Below are 18,209 nucleotides of genomic sequence, written 5' to 3'. Positions count from 1 at the left end.
ACAAACACACACAGCAGATACGCAGCAGATACGCAGCAGATTTGTTACTGTGTTCAGTTATTTAGATCTAATCTGCTGCGTATCTGCTGCGTATCGCAGCAGTAAATACGCAGCGTATAAGCCGTGTGTGTTTGTACCCTTAAGCTGATTCCATGACGCTGCACCACTGGGATTGTTGGCTTCTGCGGGGTTGTCTCTTTCTGCTGTTTGACCTAACAAATGATATGCCGCATCTTTACACTCTCATATAAATAAAGATATATATATATATATATATATATATATATATATATATACACTACATGTCCTTATTTTTGAAGGAAAAGCACTGTACTTTTCAATGAAGATAACTTTAAACTAGTCCTAACTTTGAACAAATACACTCTATACATTGCTTATGTGGTAAATGACTATTCTAGCGGCAAATGTCTGGTTTTTGGTACAATATCTACATAGGTGTATAGAGGCCCATTTCCAGCAACTATCACTCCAGTGTTCTAATGGTACAATGTGTTTGCTCATTGGCTCAGAAGGCTAATTGATGATTAGAAAACCCGTGTGCAATCATGTTCACACATCTGAACACAGTCTAGCTCGTTACAGAAGCTACAAAACTGACCTTCCTTTGAGCAGATTGTGTTTCTGGAGCATCACATTTGTGGGTTCAATTAAACGCTCAAAATGGCCAGAAAAAGAGAACTTTCATCTGAAACTCGACAGTCTATTCTTGTTCTTAGAAATGAAGGCTATTCCATGCGAGAAATTGCTAAGAAATTGAAGATTTCCTACAACGGTGTGTACTACTCCCTTCAGAGGACAGCACAAACAGGCTCTAACCAGAGTAGAAAAAGAAGTGGGAGGCCACGTTGCACAACTAAGCAAGAAGATAAGCACATTAGAGTCTCTAGTTTGAGAAACAGACGCCTCACAGGTCCCCAACTGGCATCTTCATTAAATAGTACCCGCAAAACACCAGGGTCAACATCTCAATGAAGAGGCGGCTGCGGGATTTTGGGCTTCAGGGCAGAGTGGCAAAGAAAAAGCCATATCTGAGACTGGCCAATAAAAGAAAAAGATTAAGACGGGCAAAAGAACCCAGACATTGGACAGAGGAAAAAAGTGTTGTGGACGGATGAATCCAAGTTTGAGGTGTTTGGATCACAAAGAAGAACGTTTGTGAGACGCAGAACAAATGAAAAGATGCTGGAAGAATGCCTGACGCCATCTGTTAAGCATGGTGGAGGTAATGTCATGGTCTGGGGTTGCTTTGGTGCTGGTAAGGTGGGAGCTTTGTACAGGGTAAAAGGGATTCTGAATATGGAAGGCTATCACTCTGCAACGCCATGCCATACCCAGTGGACAGCGCTTGATTGGAGCCAATTTCATCCTACAACAGGACAATGACCCTAAACACACCTCCAAATTGTGCAAGAACTATTTACAGCAGAAGCAGCAGCTGGTATTCTATCGGTAATAGAGTGGCCAGCGCAGTCACCAGATCACCACCCCATTGAGCTGTTGTGGGAGCAGCTTGACCGTATGGTACGCCAGAAGTGCCCATCCAACCAATCCAACTTGTGGGAGCTGCATCTAGAAGCATGGGGGCAATTTCTCCAGCTTACCTCAACAGATTAATAGCTAGAATGCCAAAGGTGTGCAATGCTGGAATTGCTGCAAAAGGAGGATTCTTAGACGAAAGCAAAGTGTGATGTAAGAACAATGTTATTTCACATACAAATCATTATTTCTAACCTTGTCAATGTCTTGACTCTATTTTCTATTCATTTCACAACGTTTGGTGGTGAAGAAGTGTGACTTTTCATGGAAAGCACAAAATTGTTTGGGTGACCCCACACTTTTGAACTGTAGTGTATATATTACATTGTCATTATTGTTCCTAGGATGTGTCATGCTTTATCATACACCAAATAAGAAAGACATACAAGCCTGTGACATCACCACTGCCTCCCTCCGACGATGTTCTCCATTACATTTTACGACCGCCCCTGTTAAACCTGGTGATTCCATTCCATTCGGCCAGTTTTATGGGAAGCGATATTACTAATGATATACATAGACCATATTCCCTCAGTGGAGATTATCCGTGTCATAACAGAGAGCACACTGCTCCGCGTCCGCCGCGCCTGCTACTTCCATTTTGTCACATTTGAACCTCAGCACAATATTTCACTCCTTGGCAGCTGCCCCTGGAAGTCCCGACACAACACAAAGTGCTTTGCGGCCCCTCTGGGTCTCTGGGCCGGCCCTTTGCAGTCCCAGTGTGATCATTACCGCCGAGGTGTTTTTCCTCATTAAAATGGTTTGGGTTTTTTGATCTAATTTTCCTTGGCTTTTCTTTGAGTCTGTTATTTATTCCCCACCCGGACTAGAAAGAGGGGCTTTATAAAGGCCAGATTGTTATGGAGGGGCTGCGCTGGGGATAAGTATAAAGGTGCCTTTCAGTTTGCCACATTAACACTAATGGGCCTTCCACCTCCAGCATTAAACCGCGTTGCGGAATAGACTGTTACGTTACATAGTCAGCCCTTTGACACTCCTTATTGGTGTCTGAGCCTATTATACCCACTACAAGAGAATATCTAGCATTGTGTAATGTAACATGAAATCTGACCTCTCGCCTCAATGGGGCTTGGCGGCTACTCCGTTGGGGGGGGTTGTGGGAGAAATGGTCCGGATTGGACGATAATATTGTGCCTTGTGTATAATATTCTGCACCTAATTGAGTCCGCACGTGCCTGACCTTTATGACCATGTTAGTGAGAGATATGGGTAAAATTTAAAGGGGTACTCCGGAGGGGAAAAAAATGTTTTCAAATCAGAAAGTTATAAATGACTTTTATTTAAAAAAAACTTCAGTCTTCCAGTATTTATCAGCTGCTGTATGTACTGCAGGAAGTGGTATATTCTTTCCAGTCTGACATCTCTGTCCATGTCAGGAACTGTACAAAGCAGTATCAAATCCCTATAGAAAACCATTTTTTCTGCTCTGGACAGTTCCTGACATGGACAGAGGTGGCAGCAGAGAGCACTGTGTCAGTCTGGAGAGAATACACCACTTCCTGCAGGACATAGAGCAGCTGATAAGTACTGGAAGACTTAATATTTTTAAATAGCAATAATTTACAAATCTGTATAACCAGTTAATTTCTGAAACCAGTTAATATATATATATATATATATATATATATATATATATATTTATTTATTTTTTTTAGAGTACCCCTTAGGGTCTTATTCCACAGGCCGAGGAAGGCCCGATCAATGATGTAAACGAGCGCCGATCTGCTAGATCGCCGCTTGTTTACTGGGCCTATTCCACGGCCCGATGATCGTTGAGCGAGGGCTGCAAGGACATCGTTACCGATGTCCTTGCAGCCCTTGCAGCATTATACATTACCTGTCCAGGCTTCTTCTCCGTCTTCATCCCCGGGTCCCGCGCCCTCTATCTTCAGAATGGCCGGTCAGCTGACAGGCCACACTCAGCCAATCACAGGCCGCGGCGGTCCCGGCCTGTGATTGGCTGAGCGCTCCGTCAGCTGACCGGCCATTCTGAAGATAGAGCGCGCGGGACCCGGGGATGAAGACGGAGAAGAAGCCTGGACAGGTAATGTATGATGCTGCTGCTTGTCAAATCGCCCGCCATGCACGATAATTTTAGGTCTGGCCCTAAATGAACGATCTGCCAATAACACAGTCAACGAACGATAATCGGCCGAATCGGGCCAAATGGGGCCGATCCAGCCGATTATCGTTACTGTGGAATACGGCCCTTAGAGTAAATTATGTACGAGTTCCTTTACAAGAATGACTACATATAGAATCCTACTCAAGGACAAATAGCGCCACCCTTGCACCCTTTTCCATTGCCCTAGCTGCAATAGTAGACACAGACTTTTTACATGGGGCGCATTCGCTGCAGATTTTCCCCAGTAAACATACTGTACGTGTGAAAAAAATCACGTTGACACCGTTTTGACACCGTACAGAATAGGCAGACATGTATCTAGAAGTAATGCTCTACCTACTGCACAGCTTCCTTATAAATTAGTATGCATTAAGCTCATGGGCGCTATCTACTGGTGGTTGCAGGAAGCAAGAATTTAATCATTCCACTCTATAGGTATGTGAAGGGAATGTGAAGCTCTGACCCCTATAAAGATATATCATGAAATAATTCAGTGTAGAACTTTTAATAATGCTAAGAATTCAGTTTTTATTAGATTCTACATGAACATAATGGATCCGGTCTGATCCGTTTTTTAATGGCCCTAGATGGATCCCATTGATTGGCTACAGGTCTATAAGGTTTATGGATATACACACCTATACGGTTTATGGAACATGTTATAACTATTCTCAAAAGCTTGCACTCTATCTGGTGTCCTCCGCTCCCAGACCTCGGAGTGGCTGTATTTTATGTGCTCGCTCCCTCCTCTCCCACTTGTGCTCTGTGTCAGATAAGCCAGGCAGCAAAACATAAAAGTTAATTGATGGATTTACAAGTTGAGGTTTATTTGCTTCAAATCTGGATTAGGTCTGAACGCATTAATAGGGTGTCTGTGAGTTTAGATCACTTCCTATCATCCCACGTTATGACACGATTAGGGGTGGCCGGAGAGGCAGGGAGCTCCGCAGCCTGGGCCAAACTATAGACCGTGCCCCCTTCCTGTGAGATACAGATCCATTCTCAGCCTCTCCTTTATACGCTTAACCCTTTCCAACCCAAATTCTCTCCGCTCTTAGTAATTATGTTTTTATATACTGTACCGAGAAACACTTTAAATGGTGCCGACGGAGCGGCTTACCTCCCCTCTCCACATTCATAACATGTGACTACTCCAAACATTATTGTGAGTGGGGATCGGCTACTGCTCTGGACAGTTCCTGACACGGACAGAGGTGGCAGCAGAGAGCACTGTGTCAGACTGGAAAGAATACACCACTTCCTGCAGGACATACAGCAGCTGATAATTACTGGAAGACTTGTGATTTTAAAATAGAAGTATTTTACAAACCTGTATAACTTTCTGACACCGGTTGATTTAAACTCCTTTAAAGATAGCTAAAGAAAGCTATGGATTGTGTATGGGAACAAAAGTATATATTTTTTTTAAATGGCCACATGACCAGACAGTGACTATGATGGTCATGCCTATTTGTTCTAGTCATATATTTGCATAACACAATAAACTGACTTAAATAGATGCTGAAACCTCATATAGTCTATCTGTCTATATGTCTATCTATCTATCTATCTCCTATCTATCTACCTATCTATCTATCTATCTATCTATCTATCTATCTATCATCTATCTCCTATCTATCTATCTATCTATCTATCTCCTATCTATCTATCTATCTATCTATCTATCTATCTATCTATCTCCTATCTATCTATCTATCTATCTATCTATCTATCTCTCTATCTATCTATCTCCTATCTATCTCCTATCTATCTATCTATCTATCTATCTATCTATCTATCTATTATCTATCTCCTATCTATCTATCTATCTATCTCCTATCTATCTATCTATCTATCTATCTATCTATCTATCTATCTATCTATCTATCTCCTATCTATCTATCTATCTATCTCCTATCTATCTATCTATCTATCTATCTATCTATCTATCTATCTATTATCTATCTCCTATCTATCTATCTATCTATCTATCTATCTCCTATCTATCTATCTATCTATCTATCTTTCTATCTATCTATCTATCTATCTATCTATCTCCTATCTATCTCCTATCTATCTATCTATCTATCTATCTATCTATCTATCTATCTATCTATCTATCTATCTCCTATCTATCTATTATCTATCTATCTCCTATCTATCTATCTATCTATCTATCTATCTATCTCCTATCTATCTATCTATCTATCTATCTATCTATCTATCTATCTCCTATCTATCTATCTATCTATCTATCTATCTATCTCCTATCTATCTATCTATCTATCTATCTCCTATCTATCTATCTATCTATCTATCTCCTATCTATCTATCTATCTATCTATCTATCTATCTATCTCCTATCTTTATATCTATCTTCTATCTATCTATCTATCTATCTATCTATCTATCTCCTATCTATCTATCTATCTATCTCCTATCTATCTATCTATCTATCTATCTGTCTGTCTGTCTGTCTATCTCCTATCTATCTATCTATCTATCTATCTATCTATCTCCTATCTATCTATCTAGCTAGCTAGTTAAAGCAGATGTAGCAGCACACAGAGCAGCTTAGGGTGCCAGCTGGAAAATCCCGACCAGGATTCCAATAATATATGACAGAAGTCCAACAGCAGTCCAAAAATTTTAAAGTCAAAACTTGGTGATTTATTCTATTAGAAAGGAAAAACAGCAAAACAGCACAGCAAGTGCGAGTATGTGCAACGTTTCAAAGGTTTCTCGCTTCCTGAGGATAAAGGCGAGAAGCCTTTGAAACGTTGCACATACTCGCACTTGCTGTGCTGTTTTGCTGTTTTTTTTTCTAATGGAATAAATCACCAAGTTTTGACTTTAAATTTTTTGGAGTGCTGTTGGACTTCTGTCATATCTATCTATCTATCTATCTATCTATCTATCTATCTATCTACCTATAATATATATATATCTATATAGCTATCTATTATCTATCTATTTATCTATCTATCTACCTATCTCATCTATCTATCTTCTATCTATCTATATATATATCTATCTATCTTCTATCTATCATCTATCTATCTATCTATCTATCTATTATCTATCTATCTATCTATCTCCTATCTATCTATCATCTATCTTCTTTACATCTATCTATCTATCTATCTATCTATCTATCTATCTATTTTCTATTATCTAGCTATCTGTATATATATATTTCATCTATCTATCTTCTATATACCTATAATATATCTATCTATATAGCTATCTATTATCTATCTATCTGTATATCTATCTACCTATCTCATCTATCTATCTATCTATCTAATAATTTCAAGAACTTGCAGCACTTCCAAAATAGTGAAAAAACTGGTGGTTTATTTGGTGTAGCAAATAACAAGAAAATCAGCAACGTTTCAGTCTCATCTCGAGACCTTTCTCAAGCACAATAGTCAGTGACTCATATCCTTTTATATACTTAGTGCAATACAAAACAGGTGATTAATCACAGTGCAATCATGTGACTCAAAATACAAGTGTTGTGAAAAAGATACAAATAAGGTTCCGATCGGGAACAAAGTGTAATTACTAAAATGAATACACAGTATATTTTGTGTAGTGATATACATACAGCTTGTTAAAATTGTTACAATGTAATAGATCGGCGGGGCCAGCTTCCACTCACCACTGCTCATGGTAGAAAAAGGCACACTGCAGACGTCTCCATGCTTGTTCGCCCTCATGACTAGTGGTTTGTAAACAATACCACCCCACATGAGGGCGAACAAGCATGGAGACGTCTGCAGTGTGCCTTTTTCTACCATGAGCAGTGGTGAGTGGAAGCTGGCCCCGCCGATCTATTACATTGTAACAATTTTAACAAGCTGTATGTATATCACTACACAAAATGTACTGTGTATTCATTTTAGTAATTACACTTTGTTCCCGATCGGAACCTTATTTGTATCTTTTTCACAACACTTGTATTTTGAGTCACATGATTGCACTGTGATTAATCACCTGTTTTGTATTGCACTAAGTATATAAAAGGATATGAGTCACTGACTATTGTGCTTGAGAAAGGTCTCGAGATGAGACTGAAACGTTGCTGATTTTCTTGTTATTTGCTACACCAAATAAACCACCAGTTTTTTCACTATTTTGGAAGTGCTGCAAGTTCTTGATATTATTTGAAGAGGAGACGTAGATCCAGTTTTCATTGCTGGCACTCCGAGCACTACTTTCTGTGAGTGCACTCCGCTCTGCTGTTTATCTATCTATCTATCTATCTATCTATCTATCTATCTATCTATCTATCTATCATCTATTTATCTATCATCTATCTATCTATCTTCTATCTGTCTCCTATCTATCTATCTATCTATCTATCTATCTATCTATCTATCTATCTCCTATCTATCTATCTCCTATCTATCTATCTATCTATCTATCTATCTATCTCCTATCTATCTATCTATCTATCTATCTATCTATCTATCTCCTATCTATCTATCTATCTATCTATCTATCTATCTATCTATCTATCTATCTACCTATCTCCTATCTATCTATCTATCTATCTATCTCCTATCTATCTATCTCCTATCTATCTATCTATCTATCTATCTATCTCCTATCTATCTATCTATCTATCTATCTATCTATCTATCTCCTATCTATCTATCTATCTATCTATCTATCTATCTATCTATCTATCTTCTATCTATCTATCTATCTATCTATCTATCTATCTATCTATCTTCTATTTATCTGTCTCATATGGCTTAATCTGAATATTTCAAGTATAAACACAGATATATTATGTAGAATCGGCAATAACTTATAGGCAATAACTCAATAGAATAGCCAATAACAAGGAGGATATGGAAAGTTAAATATCAAACCAATGCAAATAAACCTATTTAGCATCTCAGACTCCTGAGAGTTTTTGGTGGGATACAGAATTGACAAGAATCTTTATACATATCTGAAGACACTGAAGACAAAGTGGGGGTCAGTATATAAAATGTCTTCTGGATGACGGGATGCTGCCAATTCCTCTCAGCTGTGTAGCACATGGATATTGACATGAGGAAAATCATTGACACTTTTCGATGCTGCACAATGAGCGACATATCTTGAAGATTTTCAAAGCGTTCAACCATCACGTACACTGGTGTTCAGCACATGGCGGGAGACTGTGCGCCATATTTTACCAATATTCCCTCACATTCACTGACTCCTTACCCTCATGTGCCCCTATGTATTTAAAGGGGTTAGCTTTTTCTTTCAAATGAACTGGTTTCAGAAAGTTATATAGATTTGTAATTTACTTCTATTTAAAAATCTCCAGTCTTCCAGTACTTATCAGCGGCTATATGGCCTGCAATTTTGCTTTCTTTTCAGTCTGACACATTGCCCTCTGCTGCCACCTCTGTCCGAGACAGGAACTGTCCAGAGCTAGAAAGGTTTCCTATGGGGATTTGCTACTGCTCTGGACAGTTCCTGACATGGGCAGAGGTGGCAGCAGAGAGCACTATGTCAGACTTCCTGCAGGACATACAGCAGCTGATAAGTATGGGAAGACTTGAGATTTTTAAATAGAAGTAAATTACAAATCTATATAACTTTCTGAAACCAGTTGGTTTTAAAGAAATAGATTTACTCTGGATAACCCCTTTAAGGACTTATTCACACAGCTTTATAGCATAAGGTAAGTAGCCTTTATGAAGCTATAGGGGGAGATTTATCAAACATGGTGTAAAGTAGAACTGTTTCAGTTGCCCCTAGCAACCAATCAGATTCCACCTTTCATTCCTCACAGAGTCTTTTAAAAATGAAAGGTGGAATCTGATTGGTTGCTAGGGGCAACTTGGCCTATTCTACTTTACACCAGTTTGATAAATCGCCCCCTATTCCCACTTTTTAGTCTAAAAAAAGATAAGTTGTTTTTAATGTTATTTTTCCTAACATATCCTTAGACTTTATGCCGCCATACAGAGCCTATATACAGCACAGCATAGCAGAGCTATCTCCTAGAGAACAAGAGGAGAGAATTATGACAGAAATAAACATGTCTGCATGAGACATACTGTACAGAGATACCATATTATATCAGGCTCCATACAAATCAGCCCGCCAAACATGTCAGCCAATATAACCGGTACTGATAAGCGCTCATACACACTGCCGGGTACACAAATCCTATACTGTACAGAGTGCATAGAATAAGTCTGGCATGCTAGATCTCTATGTACAGAGATATTGGGGGAGATTTATCAAACATGGTGTAAAGTGAAACTGGCTCAGTTGCCCCTAGCAACCAATCAGATTCCATCTTTCATTCCTCACAGGCTCTTTGGAAAATGAAAGGTGGAATCTGATTGGTTGCTAGGGGCAACTGGGCCTGTTTCACTTTACACCATGTTTGTTAATACAGATACGGATGATACGGATGTTGCATCGTTTTTTGTTTTTTTATTTTGCAGCACGGCTAAGGCACATAGAAACCAATGGGATACAAATTGTCAGTAATGGTGGATCCGCCATTTTGGACAGATTTTGCGGACGTGTGAATGAGGCCTGGCGTGCAGATTTTGTTGCAGATTCACTATCAGTCTCATCACTATATGCAGAAAGGAATGAAATTAACTACATGAAATGCGACTGCAAGTCTGCAGTTTTCACATCAGTTCTGATCCATGTGGTTTTAACTAAAGGGTGATACAGATTTTTTTTTATAGAATTTCTACAGCCCACAGCATCACGGCAGCATTTACATCAAAAGTATATGGATATATATTTTTCATTAAAGTTTTGCCCCCATTAACACTATTGCCTTAGGCACAGGTCAATGATAGATCAATAGGTGATAGATAGATAGATAGATAGATAGATAGATAGATAGATAGATAGATAGATAGAAAGATAGATAATAGATAGATAGATAGATAGATAGAAAGAAAGGAGATAGATAGATAGATAGATAGATAGATAGATAGGAGATAGATAGATAGATAGGAGATAGATAGATAGATAGATAGATAGATAGATAGATAGATAGATAGATAGATAGGAGATAGATAGATAGGAGATAGATAGATAGATAGATAGGAGATAGATAGATAGATAGATAGATAGGAGATAGATAGATAGGAGATATATAGATAGATAGATAGATAGATAGATAGATAGATAGATAGATAGGAGATAGATAGATAGGAGATAGATAGATAGATAGATAGGAGATAGATAGATAGATAGATAGATAGATAGATAGATAGATAGATAGATAGATAGATAGATAGATAGAAGATAGGGGATAGGTAGATAGATAGGAGATAGATAGATAGATAGATAGATAGATAGATAGATAGATAGATAGATAGATTAGATAGATAGATAGGAGATTAGATAGATAGGAGATAGATAGATAGATAGATAGATAGGAGATAGATAGATAGATAGATAGATAGGAGATAGATAGATAGATAGATAGATAGATAGGAGATAGATAGATAGATAGGAGATAGATAGATAGATAGATAGATAGATAGATAGATAGATAGATAGATAGGAGATAGATAGATAGATAGATAGATAGATAGATAGGAGATAGATAGATAGGAGATAGATAGATAGATAGATAGGAGATAGATAGATAGATAGATAGATAGATAGATAGGAGATAGATAGATGATAGGTAGATAGATAGATAGATAGATAATAGATTATAGATAAATAGATAGATGATATTTACATATGATAGATATTTACATCTATAACAATTGTTATTACTAGTAATTTTTCTTATATTTCATCAAAATAAAAATAAAATAAAAAAAACTCTAAAAGAGAAAAACAGCCAAAAATTAAATTCAATTTAAGTGATTTTTTTTTTCTATTTTTATATTATAAACAACATGAACATTTCTTGTAGTGAATGATGAGAACATGAGGTAGCATACATACATGTTTTACAGTCAGGTCACACACATAGGTAGTTAAATGCATTCAACTTTTCAGCATTGAAAAACAAATTTTTTTTATTATGTACAAAGCATAGAAAAAAAATTTTTTGGATAGGAACACAAAATAAGAGTTTACTCATTACAGACAACCAGACAGGGAACAATATAGGGAAGGGGGGCAACCCCCACCACAGGATATCAGCGCACCTAGAAATGATCACCTATCTGCTTCTAATTTACAGATCATTTCATGCGCTCGCAGCCAAACCAACAACCTGACATTTATTTCAACATGCTGCGAGTTTTATGCTGCGTTCAGCTTTTTATATGGATTCACACAGCAAGAAATATGCGGCCTATAGAGTACGTTTGAACGTAACCTAAAGGGAAAACAAGCTCAAAATAGGATTTTAAAAAATTCCAAATAAGAATTTATAAAAGTTGTGCATTCTCTAATTTATTTTTATTTTTTTAAATTTATCAGTGTACAAATTTTTTTTAAATTTAATCTAAATTCTTTTCAGTGTAACACTTTTTGTGCTTTAAAAAAAAATTGAAAAATTTGAACAAGTCATACCGACTGAAAAAAAAAAGTGGTGAAACAACTGGGGAAAAAATTAAATTAAAAGTTGAAAAAAAGGAAGAAAAATCCCTGAGTCAATGTAACAAATCTCTAATCGTCCAGCTTTATATATATATATATATTTATATAATTTATTTACACATTCCAGCCCCCTTCAAGTCTAGATCAGTTGAGGGCAGTTCATAAGTTGCAGTCTTCATGTGAGAACACATGGCAATCATTTGTGCACAATCCTGTCTTCAGAAAAATTCTTTATAGTCTTTTTTTTATTGTCCTATATATATATATATATATATATATATATATACATATATATATATATATACTTAAATTGCACATAAATACAGGTGACTGTTCTTTTCCTCCCCAGCCTGAAGAAGAGTGCTCAAGGCATGGATTCCTTTTCATCTTGTAGGATACAGTTACAGTGCATTCAGGATTTCTTAAGGGTTTAGTTCTAAGGCCCAGACCTGTTGTGGCCATCCTGTCCTTCCCTTTATTTTCTTCTCTCCTTGGGGTGCAGCACTCCAAACTCCTTCGCTTTGCTGAAAAGGAGAAGAAAATCACGATAAATTCAACATTTATATCTATATATCTTGATGTACATATGTGTCTGTGTGTGTAGATAGAATGTATGATATATATCTCAAACTAAAATTATATATATATATATATATATATATATATATATATACTGGGTTCACACTGCGTATATTTCAGTCAGTATTGTGGTCCTCATATTGCAAACAAAACCAGGAGTGGATTGAAAACACAGAAAGGATCTGTTCACACAATGTTGAAATTGAGTGGATGGCCGCCATATAACAGTAAATAACGGCCATTATTTCAATATAACAGCCGTTGTTTTTAAATAACAGCAAATATTTGCCATTAAATGACGGCCATCCACTCAATTTCAACATTGTGTGGACAGATCCTTTCTGTGTTTTTAATCCACTCCTGGTTTTGGTTGCAATATGAGGACCACAATACTGACTGAAATATACGTAGTGTGAACCCAGCATAAAACGCAAACACAGGAATTACAGCGGCTAAGTTGCCTCAATGCGGGTTCCTGGCTTGGTCACTGCATTGGTGGTGCTCTTCTCAAGCATTAAGGTAATTCGGCAACGTATAAAATACAGTGGCACTCACTGAACGGTGAGTGCCACTGTATTTTCTACGTTGCCGAATATATATATATATATATATGACAAACTACAATTGTATATATGTATATATATATATATATATAATGCAAACCAAAATTATATATATATGATACAAACAAAATTTTTTCTCTCACACACACACACACACACACCAAACTAAAATTATATATAATATATAATAAAAACAAAAATGTTATTTATTTATATATATATATTCTCAAACTAAAATTATATATCTATGATACAAACTAAAATTATATATATATATATATATATATATATATAATTTCAATATATGAATATTATTTTAAAAAAGAATAATATTATTATTAAAATATTCCTAAAATGTAAACAAGTAAGTAAAATACTATTTTTTTTTTTTTTTTTTTTTTGCTCAAATATATAAAAACTTGAAACAAAAGCTTCCTTGGAAAATTAAATGTGATATGTATGAAACTTTCTTGGAAAATGAAGAAAAAAAGAGCACATTTTAAATTTCCTTGGAAATTTGTCTTTTATTTAATATTGACTTTTCCAGAGTAGGAAAAAAAAAAGTCTATTTTATTTCCAAGAGGCACTTGGGATAGAGGATAAACAGTCTCCGCTATGTAAGCATCAGGTATCATGTGGATGGTAAATAAAAACCAAATCATGGGGATTATTTGCAGCCTTGTTTATAGTAGAATTCAGACACATTGTAGCATTATGTTTGGAGACCTCTTGAGAATCATTAATGTAGTTTATGGCTCAAGAAGTTTTCTCACTTTTTCTTCTGAGATCTTGTAGCAAAGAGTGGAGAAGAGTGTGCAGGGCTGTTTACAGTGAGGGCTTCATTATAAAATGTTATATATTGGGCCAATAGGACAGGAGGAGATGGGGAAAGAAAATAGAGAGGAAGAGAAAGAGGGAAGCAGAGAGAAAGAAAGGGAAAGAAATAAAGAGATGGAGAAATAAAGAAGGAAAGGAAGAAGCAGGGTTAAAAAGGAAGGAGAGAGAGAAAGAAAGAAAGAAAGAAAGAAAGAAAGAAAGAAAGAAAGAAAGAAAGAAAGAAAGAAAGAAAGAAAGAAGTAATTGTAAAATGTTATGTGTAATGTAAATTATGTAAATTGGGCCAATAGTACAGGATTAGATGGGGAGATGAGGAAAGAAAATAGAGAGGAAGAGGAAGATGGAAACAGAGAAAGAAAGGGAAAAAAAAGAGATGGAGAAATAAAAACGGATAGGAAGAAGAGGGAAAAGAGAGAGAGAGAGAGAGAGAGAGAGAGAAAGAAAGAAAGAAAGAAAGAAAGAAAGAAAGAAAAAGAAAGAAAGAAAGAAAGAAAGAAAGAAAGAAAGAAAGAAAGAAAGAAAGAAAGAAAGAAAGGAAGGAAGAAAGAAGGGAAGGAAGGAAGAAAGAGATGGAGAAATAAAGAAGCAAGAGAGAGAGAGAGAGAGAGGAAAAGAAAGAAAGAAAGAAAAATGGAGAAATAAAGAAGCAAGAGAGAGAGAGAGGAAAAGAAAGAAAGAAAGAAAGAAAGAAAGAAAGAAAGAAAGAAAGAAAGAAAGAAAGAAAGAAAGAAAGAGAAGTGAGAAAATAATAAGGAGACAAGGAAGAAAAGAGAGAAAGAAAAGAATTATAAAATGTTATACATTAGGCCAATAATAAAGGAAGTGAAGGAAAAGAAGAAAAGGGGAATAGGACAGAGAAGTAGAGAGAGAGATAAAGCTAAAGAAAGAATAGTTAGAGGGAGAGAGAATGAGAAACAAACAGAGAAAAAGAAAGGGAGAGAATTAAAAGAAACAGAGAGAAGGAAAAAGAAATAAAAACGAAAGTAAGGCCTTATGCTATAGGAATGCCATAGTAAAACATACACAGACTATAGAGGGATAAGAAGAAAATCTATAGATAGAAGAGAAAGAGGTAAAATACTAAATACTAAATAAAGATAGAGAATGATATTATATATTAGATATGTCACCCAGAAGAAAGAGATAATCTCTGTCTATCTATCTATCTATCTATCTATCTATTTATTATCTTTCTATCTTCCCTCTCTCCCTCTCTCTCTCTTTCTCTCTCTCTCTCTATATATATACCACTCTCTATATTCACCCTCTCTCTCCCGGTATATACCACTCTCTATATTCACCCTCTCTCTCTCTATATATATACCACTCTCTATATTCACCCTCTCTCTCTCTCTCTATATATACCACTCTCTATATTCACCCTCTCTCTCTATATATATACCACTATCTATATTCACCCTCTCTCTCTCTCTCTCTCTCTCTCCCGGTATATACCACTCTCTATATTGCCCCTCTCTCTCTATATATATACCACTCTCTATATTCCCCCTCTCTCTCTCTCCCGGTTCATACCACTCTCTATATTCCCTCTCTCTCTCCCGGTATATACCACTCTCTATATTCCCCCTCTCTCTCTCTCCCGGTATATACCACTCTCTATATTGCCCCTCTCTCTCTCTCTCTCTCTCTCTCTCTCTCTCTCTCTCTCTCTCCCGGTATATACCACTCTCTATATTGCCCCTCTCTCTCTATATATATACCACTCTCTATATTCCCCCTCTCTCTCTCTCCCGGTTCATACCACTCTCTATATTCCCTCTCTCTCTCCCGGTATATACCACTCTCTATATTCCCCCTCTCTCTCCCGGTATATCCCCCTCTCTCTCTCTCTCTCTCCCGGTATATACCACTCTCTATATTCACCCTCTCTCTCCCGATATATACCACTCTCTATATCACCCTCTCTCTCCCGGTATATACCACTCTCTATATCACCCTCTCTCTCCCGGTATATACCACTCTCTATATTCCCCCCCTCTCTCTCTCTCTCTCTCTCTCCCAGTATATACCACTCTCTATATTCCCCCTCTCTCTCTCTCTCTCTCTCTCTCTCTCTCCCAGTATATACCACTCTCTATATTCCCCCTCTCTCTCTCTCTCTCTCTCTCTCTCTCCCGGTATATACCACTCTCTATATTCCCCCTCTCTCTCTCTCCCGGTATATACCACTCTCTATATTGCCCCTCTCTCTCCTGGTATATACCACTCTCTATATCCCCCTCTCTCTCTCTCCCAGTATATACCACTCTCTATATTCCCCCTCTCTCTCTCTCTCTCTCTCTCTCCCAGTATATACCACTCTCTATATTCCCCCTCTCTCTCTCTCCTGGTATATACCACTCTCTATATTCCCCCTCTCTCTCTCTCCCGGTATATACCACTCTCTATATCCCCCTCTCTCTCTCTCCCGGTATATAGCACAGTCTCTCTGTATACTCACCGTCTCCCTTTTCCGCTTGCCCTCCCGGTTGTCGATCTTCTTGATCTCGGCCTTGAAGCCGTCGTTGGGCCCGGGCTCGGAGTCCTTGGCCAGGACATCCATCAGGTAGCCGATGTAGCTGGTGGCCAGGCGGAGGGTCTTGATCTTGGAGAGCTTGGTGTCGGCGGGCACATTGGGGATACACTCTCTCAGCTCGGCGAAGGCGCTGTTGATACTCTCCGTCCTCCTCCTCTCCTTCTTGGGGGGCACGGCTCCTTTCCTCCTGGCCAGCCGACCACCTAGCGCCTCCAGCCGGCTGCTGCTGCCCTGGGCAGGACCCACCGTGCCATACTCGGGGCTATAGGGGGGCTGGGTGGCAAATTCTGTGGGGGAAACCTCCCCTGGGTTGAGGACCCATCCTTGGAAGAAAGGTCTCTCCTGGTGGCATCTGGAGCCCGGGGAGAAGATATAAGGCTCTGGCATCATGTGGTGGTGATGCTGGTAACTCCCAATCAGGTTCATGGTGCCCCCCAGATCACCCACCTCCTCAGCTCTGTCTCCTTGTTCTGCTGTCAGACTTCTAGGAACTCCCCATGGACTCAAGATCCCAGAAAACTCCAAGATGAAGAAGAAGAAGATGACAAAGAGCAGAGTGAAGGTCCCAGTATCCACCAGTGCACTGGGCTCAGCTACTAAGCCAATATATATATATATATATATATACAGCAGCTTAGAGGGGCTCAGAGCAGTCTGACATACAATAACAGATCCTCTCCAGGCTCCAGCTCTCTGCACATTAACCCTTCTGCCTCTCCTCAGGGGCTTATAATGGGCTCAGGCCCTGATGTCAAAATCTACAGGGAGCCAATGAGAAGCAGAGGGAGAGGGAGGGGGAGGAGGGGGATGGGGCTGCAGGAGGCTGGCCAGTCACCTGGAGTCCCAGCAGTCTGTGGGGCACTCACCTAATAACACTGCCCGGCTATGGGGGGCACGGTTCCTAGTAAAGCTATTACACAGATTATTATTATTATTATTATTATTATTATTATTATTATTTCTATGGCATTAGAGGTTTTACTTCTTTTTTTTGTTGTTGTTAAAGGGATTTTCACAGATTGGAGAACAAGTAAGTAAATTAAAATAATTTCTTCATCCAGTGTTGTATGGAGAGCAGAATAGATTGTTTTATGAGGATGATAATGATGGTGATGGGGATGATGATGATGATGATGGTGGTGGTGATGATGGTGGTGGTGATGATGGTGATGATGGTGGTGGTCGTGGTGATGATGAAAGTGATGATGATGATGGTGGTGGTGGTGGTGGTGATGATGATGATGGTGGTGGTGATAATGATGATGATGATGGTGGTGGTGATAATTATGGTGGTGATGATGATGGTGGTGGTGGTAATAATGATGATGATGATGGTAATAATGATGGTGATGATGGTAGTAGTGGTGGTGATGATGATTATGGTGGTAGTGGTGGTGGTGAAGATGATGGTGAATAATGGTGGTGATGATGATGG

At 38.1% G+C, this 18,209-nt stretch overlaps 1 protein-coding gene across 1 annotated transcript; it reads right to left on the bottom strand.

Annotated features, from left to right (window-relative positions):
- Positions 1 to 12,144: 12,144 nt before the first annotated feature.
- Positions 12,145 to 17,463, bottom strand: HAND1 (heart and neural crest derivatives expressed 1). The gene is made up of 2 exons (XM_069953474.1): positions 16,700 to 17,463; positions 12,145 to 12,783 (listed from the first exon to the last, which is right to left on the bottom strand). Exons 1-2 carry the CDS (start codon positions 17,198 to 17,200, stop codon positions 12,682 to 12,684), a joined length of 603 nt encoding a protein of 200 aa, XP_069809575.1. The 5' UTR covers positions 17,201 to 17,463; the 3' UTR covers positions 12,145 to 12,681.
- Between the last annotated feature and the right edge of the window lie 746 nt (positions 17,464 to 18,209).

The sequence above is a fragment of the Dendropsophus ebraccatus genome, chromosome 1 (genome assembly GCF_027789765.1).
Source record: "Dendropsophus ebraccatus isolate aDenEbr1 chromosome 1, aDenEbr1.pat, whole genome shotgun sequence".
In the NCBI taxonomy this organism is placed as follows: Eukaryota; Metazoa; Chordata; class Amphibia; order Anura; family Hylidae; genus Dendropsophus; species Dendropsophus ebraccatus.
The sequence above is the reverse complement of the archived record's forward strand: the minus strand, read 5'-3'. Positions and strand labels throughout refer to the sequence as shown.